The 14,822-nt window shown below is 32.9% G+C and overlaps 1 protein-coding gene across 1 annotated transcript; it reads right to left on the reverse strand.

Annotated features, from left to right (window-relative positions):
- Positions 1 to 510: 510 nt before the first annotated feature.
- Positions 511 to 14,282, reverse strand: LOC113227237 (probable phytanoyl-CoA dioxygenase). Its single transcript, XM_026460132.1, has 9 exons — positions 14,006 to 14,282; positions 12,795 to 12,914; positions 12,425 to 12,536; positions 10,826 to 10,924; positions 9,586 to 9,666; positions 7,741 to 7,887; positions 5,095 to 5,241; positions 3,026 to 3,166; positions 511 to 1,109 (listed from the first exon to the last, which is right to left on the reverse strand). The coding sequence occupies exons 1-9, from the start codon at positions 14,038 to 14,040 to the stop codon at positions 1,056 to 1,058; spliced, it is 936 nt and encodes a 311-aa protein (XP_026315917.1). The 5' UTR covers positions 14,041 to 14,282; the 3' UTR covers positions 511 to 1,055.
- Positions 14,283 to 14,822: the final 540 nt, after the last annotated feature.

A 14,822-nucleotide genomic window follows, 5' to 3' on the forward strand; every position in this document is an offset into this window, starting at 1 on the left:
TACATAGGGTAGTAATCTAAATATAAAAATCAGATAATAAATCGCTATAATTGACATAATTATTTTCACGTTCATATTGTTACTAGTACCTATATACAATTTACAACAATAATAGCTTTGGTTGAGTTAAAACTAAATTCTTTGACTTGACAATTCATATATAACACGTTAACCAATATTTAATATATATATATAAGCCTATAAAAGTATTAGCAATACAAGCTATGTACATAATTATGTATAGTAATATGATTAGTGGCAATTAAAATTCAAAGCGAGATTATAGACTCGACGTAGAACGACCCACGGTCAACTATTCGACATAAGACTACCAATGAAAACAAATTCAGCAAAAATATACTACTACTATAATATATTTATCTACACACATATCATAAACTCTCTATAATGTGTTCAAAAACAGCAAATTACGACCAGCTTAGAGGTAAACTGTTTTGTTAGAACAAATTTCTTATCTGTGATAATTTTATTATTGCTTAAAATTAACATCAAATTCGATTTCACTATTACATTCAAATTTCGAACATCTCTAAAAAACTAAACAATTTGTTTGAAGTTTTATTCGAAATGAAATGTCAATAGCAAACAATGTTGACAAATCTCACACGTTACTCGATATCGAAGGATATAATAGTTGGGGCCGACTCTAGATTGTCTATGAATTAAAAAAAATGCGTGAGAAATAAGTTTTTTTGCATTATTTTACTAATTACTGCTAATAGCTCTGATCAGTGCCGTAATGCCGGTCATAACATTCGTTTCTTGAACACATCAGTCGAGAGCTTATAATATGTGTATAGATAAAGCAGTGTATGTAACTGTACATAATTAGGCATTAAAACACTCGCATTCGAATGTCTCTCATTATGTAACAGCCACATAAACTACTATTATGAACTTGTTTATTTTTATCACTACGGTGATCAGCTGAAATGTGGTCGAACCTTTTTGTATCCTGCTTACATCAGTACGACGTGGCTAAGTGTATTGTCCTTTCTTATTTTATATTATATTATATTATAAGCAAGATATATTTACAAATTAGACCTTGTACCTTTGACGTGTTTGCTTCGGAATTTAAATACGTCCTGAAAAAAAAAAAGTTTGTTTAACATATTTTTGTCATTATATTATATGTTATATTTAATGGCTGAGAGGTGAAGACGAAAAATGAAATAGTTTACTTGTATACCATGACATAATTTTTTTATTAAAAGAAATGGAACTTTCCGTCGTCGAGGATTAGGCTTGGCTTGCACGTTTGAACTTACTACTTTCCTACGAGTGATGGGCGATAGTTACTAAACATAATCAAAACAATTCGATTATTGATATTAATTACTTACTAATAACATCAGTAATTACTAAATTACTAACTATATTCGATTATTTTTCAGTAATAACGACTAAATCGAAAATCGAATGTAGGATAGTGCAGATATCGATTTGTTCGCTATTTTTTTAGTAACAATCCCCATTGCTACGTCCTACCAAACACATTTAAAAAGTGTCAGACAGTACAACAAAAACGGAAAAGTTTAAGTGTAAATAAATAACAGCTATAATATAGTAGTTTATGTGACTGTTACATAATGAAAGGCATTCAAATACGAGTATAATACGAACATCACACTGCTTTATCTATACAGATATTATAAGCTCTCTATGATGTGTTCAGAAACCGCATGTTACGATTGGCGAAATGGTGGCAAATAAAAACTTCTCACGCATGTCACACAACCGTAGTTTTTATTTAATTCATAGACAACTAGAGTCGGCCCAACTATCTTATCGTTCGATATCAAGTAACGTGTGAAATTTGTCAAAATTATTTGCTATTGACATTTCATTTCGAATAAAACTTCATTCTCGACTGATACTAGAATTGAGGTCGAATCAAATTGTTTTGTTTTTCCCAGATGTTCGAAATTTGTATGTAATATTAAAATCGAATTTGATGTTATTAATATGCAATGATAACTTTTCCACAGATAAGAAATTTTTTCTAACAAAACAGTAGATCTTTATGCTGGTCGTAATTTGCGGTTTTTAAATACATCATAGAAGGTTTATGATATTATGTGTAGATAAAATAAATAACACCTTATATCAAAATGTAATTTTTCCCCACCTCTCAAGCTAACCCAACAACTATCGATAACGTTTCAGCCTCACTAAACCAGTGTGGCCAATGTCAAATAATTTTTCCATTTGTCAGGACATTCTTGCAGAGCTATACTGTACATGAAACAAAATATTATCGAAAATGGTGGTATTCAGAAGATACGATTTGAAAAAAAACCTGATTTAATCTTATTGCGAAGAATGGGATTACTTTTACATAATATTTAGTTATCCTCTGATAAATGAGAATATAAATGTATTGGTTTTCTTCGCGTTTTCTCAATTTCACAATTTTTGAGTTACGACATTATTCGGTTTTATATGAGTGAGTATAAAGGTCGTATTCTCATTCCATCGCGTCTTCACCCTAGTAGCACGTTAAGCCGAGTCACCGGAGGTGAAGTGGGGAAAACAGTTTTGCTAGACAAGATGGTTTAGGAATTTACTATTAAATAACGGTTTAAAAAAATATACGATACACCTAAGAATGTTGTCTAAAGACTCTGATAATTTGTTACACGATAGGATGTACTTCACCCGATCATTTATAAAATCCTGAAAACAGGCTAAAATAAAAATCTAAAATGAATTATTTAAGAATAAAACATCTAACTTTGCACACAATTTTTATATGGACATATTTCTCTTTAAGCGATACAGAGAACCTGTTAAATATTGGTTTTCAACTGAAGCTCTATAGTTATTAAGTTCACATTTATCCCAAAACTTGAAAATTGTCTAGCGGTTTAACGACAACCGCGCCTTTCGCTGCACCGTCATTGGCCATCGGGCGCTTGTCAACGTCGGATCTGTGTCAAATTTTCTTCGCCTGTTCTTATTTAATCATACTCTAATTTTTAATAGTGAAACTCGTACGCACCTGCATGGTGGCGTTGCTTAAGCCCAGCTTATTGGCCGTGGCCACGATCTCTTCGGCGATGGGCGCCTGCACCGACCCGGCCACGTCCACGTAGTAGCACTCGCCGTTCGCATAGTGGCACGAGATCGACTTGCGGTGTCTCTGCGAACGCAGGCAATCCCACAGCTCAACGAATATTTATATATTAGGCCCACCCACATGACTACACTATTACTATGTACTATTTAATAACGTATTATATGATAAAGACACTAACAATTGTAATATCAAAAATAAAAAAATAACTAAGGAAGAAATGTTTCTTAGGTAGCACAAAATAATTTTCAGACACTAAATAATAAACGAAAATATTCGCATGTTTGGAGCATACATGTGAGCTACGGGGGAAATCCTTATGTGCTCAGGTCAGGTCTTTCTTTGCAGCGAAGAATATTTCATTCAAAATGTATAACATTTATTTATTGAATATATTTGAGCCAAACATAAATCGGGAAATAAAATCCCTGGCTTATTTTGTGCACAACTGTAGTTTTTAGTTTGTCGAACCCAAAATTCTGCCGCATCCATGAGTCTGTCAATAACAAATGTACCGAGTCACGAATCTGTCGAATCCTGAATTTGTCCTATACCGAACAAGCGGTCGGGACATTTACAAAGAATAGAAGAGGATCGAGCTGGTAAAAGAGCGTATTTGGGGCATCGTCTAGTGGGGCGTCCGAGATATATCCGCTGACCTGAGGGCGCTGAATTTGTCCGAATGGTCGGAACTGGCACAAGACCATAGACGTACTTTGGTGCCGGAGGTAGCGATGCAAACGATACATCGATTTTTTCAAACATTTGATATATCGTTCATAAATATCGATGTTTTCACATCGATGATGAAACCCGAAACATCGTTAATACATTGCTCATCATGAGCGATATTTTATGAACGATGTTTTATCATTGCGCCATCTTCCGTCCCGTCCTTGATCTACAGCTACACACATAAACAGATACTTCTTTCTGTCATAAGCGCAGATTTTTTTGTTTTGCGTTTCGTTCGCTCTGCAACACAAATTACGCGCGCAAAAACTTTCGATAATAATATAACTTTGATTATTATACTTTTTTGTTCAATTTCTGTTAAAAAATAGTATTTATTCGATATAATCATGTGACTGTAAAATTGTAACGTTTGCGATTATAAACTGACGGAGTTCACAATTTTACGGATACAATAGTGACAAAAATCGTTCATAAACTTCGATGTTATGTTACACTTTTAAAAATATCGATGTTCTAATATGGACGTTTTTAATGAGCGATGTTGCATCCCTAGCCAGAAACCAAGATTCGGGTCGCTGGGCCAGCGAAGTAAGTATAATCTGTTTTTTGAAGATGGAGTAAAATGACGTTTGCAGGGTTGCCAGTTTTTATAAAGTTTTACTAATTGCGTTATTGTATTTTTCATTCTCTTTTTGGCAATTGATATATTATAACAATTTTTAGTCATACACATTTTAACAACGACAGGCGGATTTTATTATTTATTATATCAATATATATGAAATTCAAATGAAAAATTTTAAAATATGCCTCCTATTCGTATTTTTAAACACGTACTGCTAAATTTAGTGTATGTGCGAACTTTCAAAAATCATAAATTCAAATGAACCTGTGCAGTTGAAGGAATAATGGGCCGATGATAATTTAGATCGCCATTTCCAGAGCCCAAAAAATGGTGATGGCCTCTCTCATGGCCTCATTGGGTGGGCCGGAAAAATGGAGCAAAGTAGTCACCAATTGGTACCCACGTGATGTAAAACGTAATAAAGGGCGTCAACATCAAAGATCGCAGGATGATAAGGTAGCTTGATAGAGCACCCTGGAAAGATCTGGAGGAGGCCTATGCCAACAGGCACGCTGAGTTAAGACATATAATGTAAAAATTTTAAATGCAACGTAAAATTGTAATATTTATAACTTAGCTTAAAAGACTTAATAAATAACAAAAGAGATTTAGACAAAACAAGTTCGGCTATTTATTCATGCTTGATATCATAAAAAAACCTCGATTGTCTTACCTCAGTAACGTTGGGCCCCGATCCGTGGACCAAAAGCGGGTGGAACAAGACGGTGTCTCCAGGACTCATGTCCAGGTGCACCCTCTTGTTCATTGGCGCCGCCGAATCTTCTTCCAAGATGCCGTGGTACAGGGGTTTGTTTTGATCCTTGAATTTTAATTTAAACATAACAAAATTAATTGTCAGGTTTTCGCAATTGTTACACATAGGAAAATAAACTATATTTTCGGGATCGAACACTCAGAAAAAACACTCAGAAAAAATTCCTTCGATCCAATCGGATGTATTAATAATTATAACAAACTAGTGGAGTAATTTCACAAAAAATAATTGAATATCAATTCAATAAAAATTTAATTAATACAGTGAATAGCGACATCTCTCGCCAGGACTGGTAGCTGTAAAGGTACTAACTGGGTACTAATCTGTCAAAGATTTCTCATAGATGGCGCTACGACTAAAAAGTCGTTGAAAAACCAAGTACAAAGACACGACGCAAGCATATAGAAAAATTCGTGAGGTCCGTTGGTTCGTTCCGTTGCTTAGTTGGTATAGCGTCTGGCACGGTATGCAAGAAGACGTCGGTTCGTATCCGACCAGATCGAAGGAATTTTTTCTGAGTGTTTTTTCTGAGTGTTCGATCTTTGTATTAATAATTATAACAAACTAGTGGAGTAATTTCACAAAAAATAATTGAATATCAATTCAATAAAAATTTAATTATATTTTCGGGTTTAAAAAGCAAATGTTTTTTGGTAACATCAAAGTCAAATAATCTTTATTATTAAACCGTCATATTGATTAAATTCTACTGCTCATTCGTAAGCCAGATTCCCCTGAAAAGAATCAGGAAGAATGAGAATAATGAGATTATACTAAAAGTTCATACAGCTTCTGCGTACTAGGACGAGAAAAACCCATTTAGCCCTTGCAGGTATTCTCGATCTAAGACGTTTGAAATAAATATTGTAATGACAAATGTATACAGGGTGTAATCGTAGTGTGCCCAGGCGATTATTCCATAAATATAAGAGATATCAAAAAGTTCGAAACCTTTATCGAAAGTACGGTAACTAATGAGTAAATCGACATCAAAAACTTTTTGAAAATAAAACTGGAAACATCCAAAATTTTAACATTAAACGCTCCCATACATTTAATATGACATTCGTAGAAAGGCTTTAGTTTTCCTACTCTAAGAGGTACCAATAAGTTAACAGATAACAAACCTGCTATAAATAAAGTAATAAAAGTATGTTTTAATTGAATAAAAATAGAATGGCATAGTCAATTATTTGGTCAAGTGCGAGTTGTTCATAAAACGAATAAAATTGATCAATTTTTTTAGTGCTGATCGACTCACTTTTATGTAAGGGTCATTTTCATTGTAGAGAACGAAAAAAATCGGGATAGCAGAAGTGGGTCAAATATTTATTTATTTTTAAAAAGTTTTCGATGTCGATTTATTCTTTAGGTAACGTACTTTCGATATCAGTTTAAAGCTTTTTGATATCTCTTATATTTATGGAATAATCGCTAGGGTATAATTAACGATTACACCCCGTATATACAAAGAGCAACCCCTAGAGCTTCTTGCTCATTTTTCTCAGGGGAATCTGCCTTGTGAATGAGCAGTAGAGTTTAATCAATATGACCATTTGAAGTGTAATTTATTTATGAAATAAAGAAGACTATGATTTAGATTTAGATTTATTTTATTATCTTGTAAACTTTACATTATTATACACAATATATTGTATTACAAGAATCGTTACAAATAGTAATAAATGTTACATTTCAATAAATTACAAATATCCAGTACAAGTTTTGTACTACGTAATTTTAACATAGTCAATGTAGTTATGTGAAATAATGTAGGAACATATTAAATAAAATAATAATAATTATATCAATATAATGATTGAATGCATAAAGTTTATGTAATTTATTCATTTCTGTAAAATAATATCTATACCTAATAATCTATAAATTACAACATATATTACAAGACCATGTCCCTATATTCTTCAGTGGAATAATACGCATTATCCAACAAAAAGTCCTTCAGTCGACGATCAAATGTTTCATCATTAGGCTCATTTTTTAAGTCAACGGGTAGGTGCTCATAATAGGCCGGGCCGATTACGCGCGGATTTTTTTCAGTGAGTGCTAACCGTCGCGGTACGACCCTCAGTCGTCCTGTGGAGCGGGTGTTATAACGGCTTTCATACCTTTCAAAGTTGTGTAAGTTTTTTCGTATGAATGTGATTATTCCATATAAATACAACGAATACATGGTCATTATCCTGTGTCTCACGAATAAGTCCCTACAAGAGACTCTTCGTGTTACTCCGGCAAGTATCCTCATTGCTCGTTTCTGAATAATGAATACCCTGTCAGAATCAGTGGAGTCACCCCATAGAATGGTACCATACGACATTATGGAGTGGAAATATGCAAAATATGTTTGTCGTAGTATGGAATCTGTAACGACAGGTTTTAATTTTTTTTAGTGCATAAGTCGCACTACTTTGTCTTTGGTATAAAATGTTTTCTGACGGAAATACTTGCAGTTGTAGTATAGTTAAATAAATACAAATTAGTAAATTCATTGCTTAGTCTTGATTTTGATTACTTTAGACTTACCTTGACATTGCCATGAGCGTAAAGTTTGTTTAGCTTATGTGACCCTGGTACGACGTATAGGGATCCGTTCTTCAGATGGACATGGTCCACTGCTGTCCACGCGGCCACGATTTTATGCGCGGGACGAAATGGGAAGTAGTACAGATCCTGCAAATGACAATACGACATAAGAGAAAATTATAACTTTCATTTCATCATGCATATCGTCAGTTTAAAGGTAAAACCACATAAGTCACATTTTAAACAAAAAGTCTTTAATTTATACAGCTATGGTACAAAAATCATTATCTTTCTGCACGTGAAACTCAATAACAAAAAAGCTATAAACTTAATAAGAGTTTTATCTTCAGAAAAATGGTGGTTTTCTTACAACAGGTACATAATTTAGAGACTTTCTGTGGAAACTGTCACTTATGTGGTTTTATCTTTAAGCAGACGATGCATTTTTTCCTGACGTCAAAAGTCAATATCAGTGCAAGGTTCAAATTTAAATCGCCATTTAAATAGTAAATTGTTACATACCACACCATAGTCATAAAAATAATAATGTGCCAAACAGTCACATCATAAAGTTGATCTTAAATTAGCAGCGATATAAAATCTGGTAATGTAGATAAGTTCGTTTTTCGAATTGGTAAGACATATTTTAAAGTGTTTTAAAATGACTAGTTAATAAATATTTATAAATAATAATCTCAGAACAGAGTACTAAAAAACCGATCTCAAAAGTCATTCATCCCTTAATTTGCCACCCTTAGAGATGGAATATTTTCTTCCAATTTAAATGGGACCACAACTGAGGTACCCTCTTTCCAACCTTACCTACGTACCTTACGTACCTTTTTTGAAGTCGTTTAAAAATACCAAATGAAAGTAATTTGAAATAGGTAAGGATTTGACTGATTAGTAATATAAATGATTAATATAAATTACTCTCATTTATGATACACAAAAACTTGTAAGGTTTTGACCGACAGTTCATTGAAACATCGAGTCAACCGAAGAACAGAAGCCGATGTGATTATACGACGAAAAGAGGATAAATACATAATCTCGTTATTGAAAATTCGGCCCTAGGTGTTTTCAGAATTTTATGTATTATTTCGTTTCGGAAATATAAAATCGATCAAAGGTCGATCTGATATCCACAGCTCAGAGCAGCGCACGAAAAGTACAATGTCGTGCGAATAAGCAGTCTTGCACATAGGTCTTTGTTCTACGAATGAGACGATATATAATTAAAAAGTACTCATTGTTTTTTTCGTAAAACCAACGTTTACCAACCGTCAATGGTAAAACCTAGCATGCACCAAATTGTAATGGTAAAAGCCCGAAACAATAGTCAAGTCTTTTATAAATACTTACTTAAGTAAAACCTAAGATTAACCAATATACGGACTTCTACAGTAACAAATATACAAACATAACCGTTTCACTGTTTGCAATAGTCTATGCATATATGTAAACAAAAAGTTATTTGTTATGCAAGGCTGCAGAGTTGTTGTTCGACGCGAGTGTTTGTGCCTGACCTGACCTGAGCAGTTCCATATCATTCTACATAAGTTTTGTTTATAGTGCCCCTCCCTATCTATCAATCTTTTATTTGATTGATTATTGAAATTATTTCAGTTCTTCGACGAATTAAAATAATTTAATAAACGCAATTATCTATGAGAAAGAAAGCCTTTCCGAGCTAGTGAGGTGAAAAAATTATTTAATAAGATTCATGTATTTAAAGCTAAGTTTTTATGTAGAACAAATTTATACTTATCTTTATGGATGAATGTACGGAAGTGCCTATCAAAATGAATTCCAAGAGTGCAACAAAATTTTATGAATGTTTACCTGATGCGGAGGATGGCGACCGGTGCCTGGTGGTTTGTTAATGAACATGGTGTGCATCGCTGTGAGGCTAACATCTTCTATCTAGAAGCCATGGATAGAAATAAATTATTGTTAATAGACAATACTACACACTGAGTTCTTAGGGTTTAGAGATATTTATATCTATATAAGAAATTAACTATTTTTGGGATCTAAATCAATTATGTTAGTTTTTTCGAACAAACCAACGGTCCTTTACAGGTATAAAGTTATCCATCAATTATGTCTAGCAGTAGAGCTCCTTGTGAAGTCCTTGAGTTCGTCCAGGGAAGTACACCATCTTACCTATTTCTGCAGCCAAGCGGTAATGTCAGCATCACTGTGTTCCGGTTTCGAAGGGTAAGAGTGCTGGTGAAATTACAGGCACATGGGACTTGTCGATTTATGTCTCAAGGTGACGGAAGCTGTGGCAGTGCCCTTCAGATCTTTGCGATTTAGTGGCACCGCAACTGTTATGGACACGCGTGTAGCTTACCATCAGGAGCATGATTTATTCGTCCCGTCACTTGATATCATAAAAAAAAGTCTAACATTAAAGAATATTCCAGTTTATTTATTTATTATATATTAGTTTAACAATATGAATTTTTACTTAATTTAATTTATTAATTATGAAAAAATTAGAAATAAATTAAAACATTTCAATAAATTGTATGAAATCATATGTCTGCTTGGGATTTTTTCAATAGATTTAGATTTATTTATTATCTTGTAAACTTTACATTATTATATACAATATATTATATTACAAGAATCGTTACAAATAGTAATAAATGTTACATTTCAAAAAATTACAAATATCCAGTACAAGTTTTGTACTACGTAATTTTAACATAGTCAATGTAGTTATGCGAAATAATATAGGAACATATTAAATAATATAATAATAATTATGTCAATATGATGATTGTATGCATTAAGTTTATGTAATTTATTCATTTCTGTAAAATAATACTTATACCTAATAATCTATAAATTACAACATAATATACCTATTACAAGACCATGTCTCTATATTCTTCCTACAAAGTCTTTCAGTGGACGATCAAATGTAGAGATAGAGAGAAATAGAGGAAATATTGGTGGTACGGAGAAACCACGTTTTCATTATCTTATTTATAAACATAGAGCACATAAAAATTGCAACGAATGTAAAAATACAGCAGGAGTTTGGATTACGATAGTATTTTGACAAAAATACCTTTTTGGTGTCGCCAGGAATAAGCTGTGATACAACGTGCAGAAGGCGGGGGTTCTCGATATATTGGCTGAACACGTCATCGAAGAGAATGTCTTGAATCTGAAAAAAAAAAACAGAATGCAATATTTTATTTTTATAGTTCCAGAGTTTCGAAACTTAAATAATAACAAATTAGTAACTTACGTCACTAATTTGTTATTATTATTGATGCAAATTGAATAAACACAAAGAATTCACACGGTCAGACTATGGAACGCACTTTTTTATTACTGTTCATAGTAAATCCTCAGTTGTCTTTAAAATGAGAGTCAAGCAGTACTATTTATCCACTGTTCCATCCATTTTATAGATATTATAATATGAAATATGTATTTATCTAATGTAGTAATTGAGAATTTAGCAATTGTATCTGAGTACCATGAAAAAGTTCCATTTTTGGACAAGAGAAAAAGACCATCAAGACTAAGAATATTGCATAGCAATCGTACATTTAAACTTCCAAATTATAACAATGTATAAGGTAGGAGAATATGGTCATTTGTACTTCCAGATGTATTAAACAGGGTACCAAAGAACTTGGTACAAATATTACAATCAACAAATAAAAGCATCTGTATCAGATTGATTAGAATTTAAATGAATTTATCTTATTCAAATGTTGTGCATAGCTGTTATAAGGAATGCAAATTTAGTTACTGTTTTTATGTATCTACCTGTATAGTCTACTTATTAGTTTGTGCTCTGTAGCTGTGCCAAATAAATAAAATAAAATAAAATAAAATAAAATTAGACAACACTTGGCTAGGGAGTAATATTACATAAGAACTGTGTAAGTAAATATACTAGATTTTGAAATAAGTAATAATGTCAAGATGTCGCTGTGGTGGACTTTACTAAGGTGCATAATTTTACAACATAAAAATTATAGCTTTAGTAACGTGAAATAACTTTTGTAATCTTTCGAAATAAACAGTTTAAATTTGAAATTATTTTTAATATTTCTGCTATTGTTTTTTGTTTATCATTTATTTTCTATTATTATTTTATTACATAATTTCATTTTGTTTTGTTGCGCACGTAAACTCTTTATTGTAATTAATGTGGCCTGTACAGTTTAGTCTGCCGATGCCGCAAGAAATTTCTTTTAGAAATAAGCAGTACCAGTTTTACTAAATGCGATTTGTGTTTTCCTGGGCAATAAATAATTAAATAAATAAACAATTAACTAAAGAGAAATTCTTTGGGATCAAACCAGCGACTGTTGCCTTAACGTGGCTAGCATACTTTACAAACTTTCTTTACGTTGATTATTTATTTATTAGTGACAGTAGTAACTTATTAAGGCTTATGCCCACAAAACTGCTGACATTACTGCTTGGCGGCAGAAATAGGTAAGATGGCAGTACTTCCCTGGAACTCTTTCACAAGGAGGTCTACTGCTACAAACAAAGTATATTTTTAAATATCGGGAAGCCTGGATTTGTTGCAAATTCAAAATGCTTTTCCAGTTGGTGTACTACGTTTATTTATTCCAAGTGTATGTTGGCAACAAGAATCTTGGTGTCCTAAAGTAACGTGGGAGCCCTTAGAATTAATCACCTTATTGACAGCATCCTCTCCCTTAGCCCCCGCGCCGACAAGAGAAGGTTCCTTTATGAATCTGATACTCCCACGGTCTACTATACCCTTGCATATTTGCACGAAGCGCTGTCTGCAAACATAGGTTAAATAAATTAAATAAATAACGCACTAGGGAAACCCTGTGTCGCGGGTGCCATGGACACACACATAGACAACCACAAATTACACCCAAACTCACGAGAAAAATAATTGTAGGCCATACAAATATTTCTCCCGGCCCGGGAATCGAACCTGGGACCTCTGCGTGGCAGTCCGGCATGGTAACCATTCATGTCAAGCAGTGGTAATAATTGTTATAAGTGATAATATTGGTAGATTAAGTACTCACTTATAGCTGTACAGTGAAGTGAAATCGATTAGTTCCTTGATGACCAGATACCCATTGTCAGCATAGAACTGTAGTTGCTCTGGCGAGACAGTGTATGTTTGAGGAAGTTCAGCAGATACCCTGAAGAATACAACAATGTAATTAGTACTTATTTTAATTACTTATAATTTTCTTTCTATAATACCAGGTGACGGGATCAACAAGACGTGCTTGGTGATAAGCGACTCGCCGATCCATAACAGTTGCAGTGCCACTCAGAGCTTTAAATTGCAAAGAACTTATGGCCACTGACATAAGTTCACAAGTCCCATTACCCTTCTAAACCGGAATGTTACAACATTACAATGCTTAAATTACTGCTTGGCCGCAGAGATAGATAAGGTTAAGTACTTGCCTGGATGAACTCTTTCACAGGGCACGCTACTGCTACTAAAATACCTAGTTCAATATGGTGTTTATTACAGTAATAAGAGAAGAAGGTAGTGTAGATCTTGAATCCAAGCGAGTGACTTAGCTATCCAATCTAAGAAGGTAGCCTGATTTTAAATTTAATGTAAGATGAAGGTAGCGTAGATCTAGAATGAGCGAGCGGGGTTGCTTTTTGTAAATATATATTTCAACACATTTATCATTTACATTATTTATTTCAAACATTTTGAGCCTATCTGCAAGAGCTAAACGAGATACCTGAGTATGCAGAAGCAGTATAATAAATAAAATAACTGTCTCCTTGGCCGAACATGTAAGAATGTTAAATTCTTTCCAATTATTTTATACAAGGCCTCCAATCCACATTGGAACAACTTCATTGTGGTTTACAGACATAATCTTGGTGTAGATATGATAATTGTACAACTAGCTAGTGTCCGCAACTCTATGTTGAGGCACCAATTTTGCATGTGGAGCGTAGATATTGGACTGAAAAACTCATATATGCAATATCTCCCAACTTTACATAATTATCTACCATTATTGAGCATAAGTATTGACCTATTTTTACAGTTTTAAAAGTTAGCTTACCTATCCATTTGTCTGTCTGTCACTGGCATTTGTCGCAGTAATTATAGGTAATTATGATGTAAACCTTGAAACTTGTACTGCCTGTCTTATTCACAGTATTACATTATATTGACTGCCTTTAATTACCTAAGTCTAAAATTGAAGTTAAGCAACAAGTTTCATTAAGTTAATAAGTAGGTAGGTATACTTACAGCTTCGGCATCACTTTTAAAGACCTTGAAGACATTGTTTCGCAACAAAAAAATACTTTTAGACCAATAATAAAGGATTTGAAAATTTGTTGTATTTTAATTTATATGTAGGTATATAATAAATTTTAAATAACAATGTAATAAAAATTCAATGGCTATCTTTAAACTGTTCTTTATTCACAACATTAATAGCATCAACTAATTAATATTATCTTTGAACTACCAATGATAAAAATTATTTACAGAGGCACATTAATAATATTTTTATTATCAAACTACTAGGGTGTTAATAAATAAATTGTAGTACACAAAGTACTTACTTTTGTATACTAGGTAATATCCCTACGTAAGTTTGTGATGTATTTAGTACCTGTTATACGATATCAAGGTTTATGTTATTTGAGTTTGAACCAGTGTTTCGTCTTAATTTAATACTTGTCACTTCAAAAAAAAGGAAAGGAGATGGAGGTAACAAGTTTAGGTATTATGTTCAGTCCCTCAAAAATGTCATCATCTGTTAAAAGTGCAATAAGTCAAAGTCAAATAATCATTTATTCCATAGGTAAAATTTTTACACTTGAAAACATAATTTTTTAAGCTACTGCTCGTTCACTATGCTGACCTCCCTGAGAAGAACAAACAAGAAACTCTAGGATTGCTCTTTTCAAATAAACTTAAATGGTATAGAATACATTTTGAATCATGTTTGTGTGGAATCTAGACTCACGTTGTCTTTCCATACGTCTTTATCTAACACGTTGTCTACAATTTTGTAATATGACTTTTCAATTAAAATACTTTTAATGTAAGTTTTAAA

This window comes from Hyposmocoma kahamanoa, unplaced genomic scaffold (genome assembly GCF_003589595.1).
Source record: "Hyposmocoma kahamanoa isolate Upper Pololo Valley unplaced genomic scaffold, ASM358959v1 204, whole genome shotgun sequence".
Classification (NCBI taxonomy): Eukaryota; Metazoa; Arthropoda; class Insecta; order Lepidoptera; family Cosmopterigidae; genus Hyposmocoma; species Hyposmocoma kahamanoa.

Coding starts and splice junctions, on each gene's coding strand:
- LOC113227237 (XM_026460132.1), bottom strand. CDS start 14,040: ATGTCTTCAAGGTCTTTAAAAGTGATGCCGAAGCT. Junction 12,915..14,005: donor TTAAAAGTGATGCCGAAGCT/GTAAGTATACCT, acceptor TGTATTCTTCAG/GGTATCTGCTGAACTTCCTC. Junction 5,242..7,740: donor ACGCTCATGGCAATGTCAAG/GTAAGTCTAAAG, acceptor TTAAAATTCAAG/GATCAAAACAAACCCCTGTA.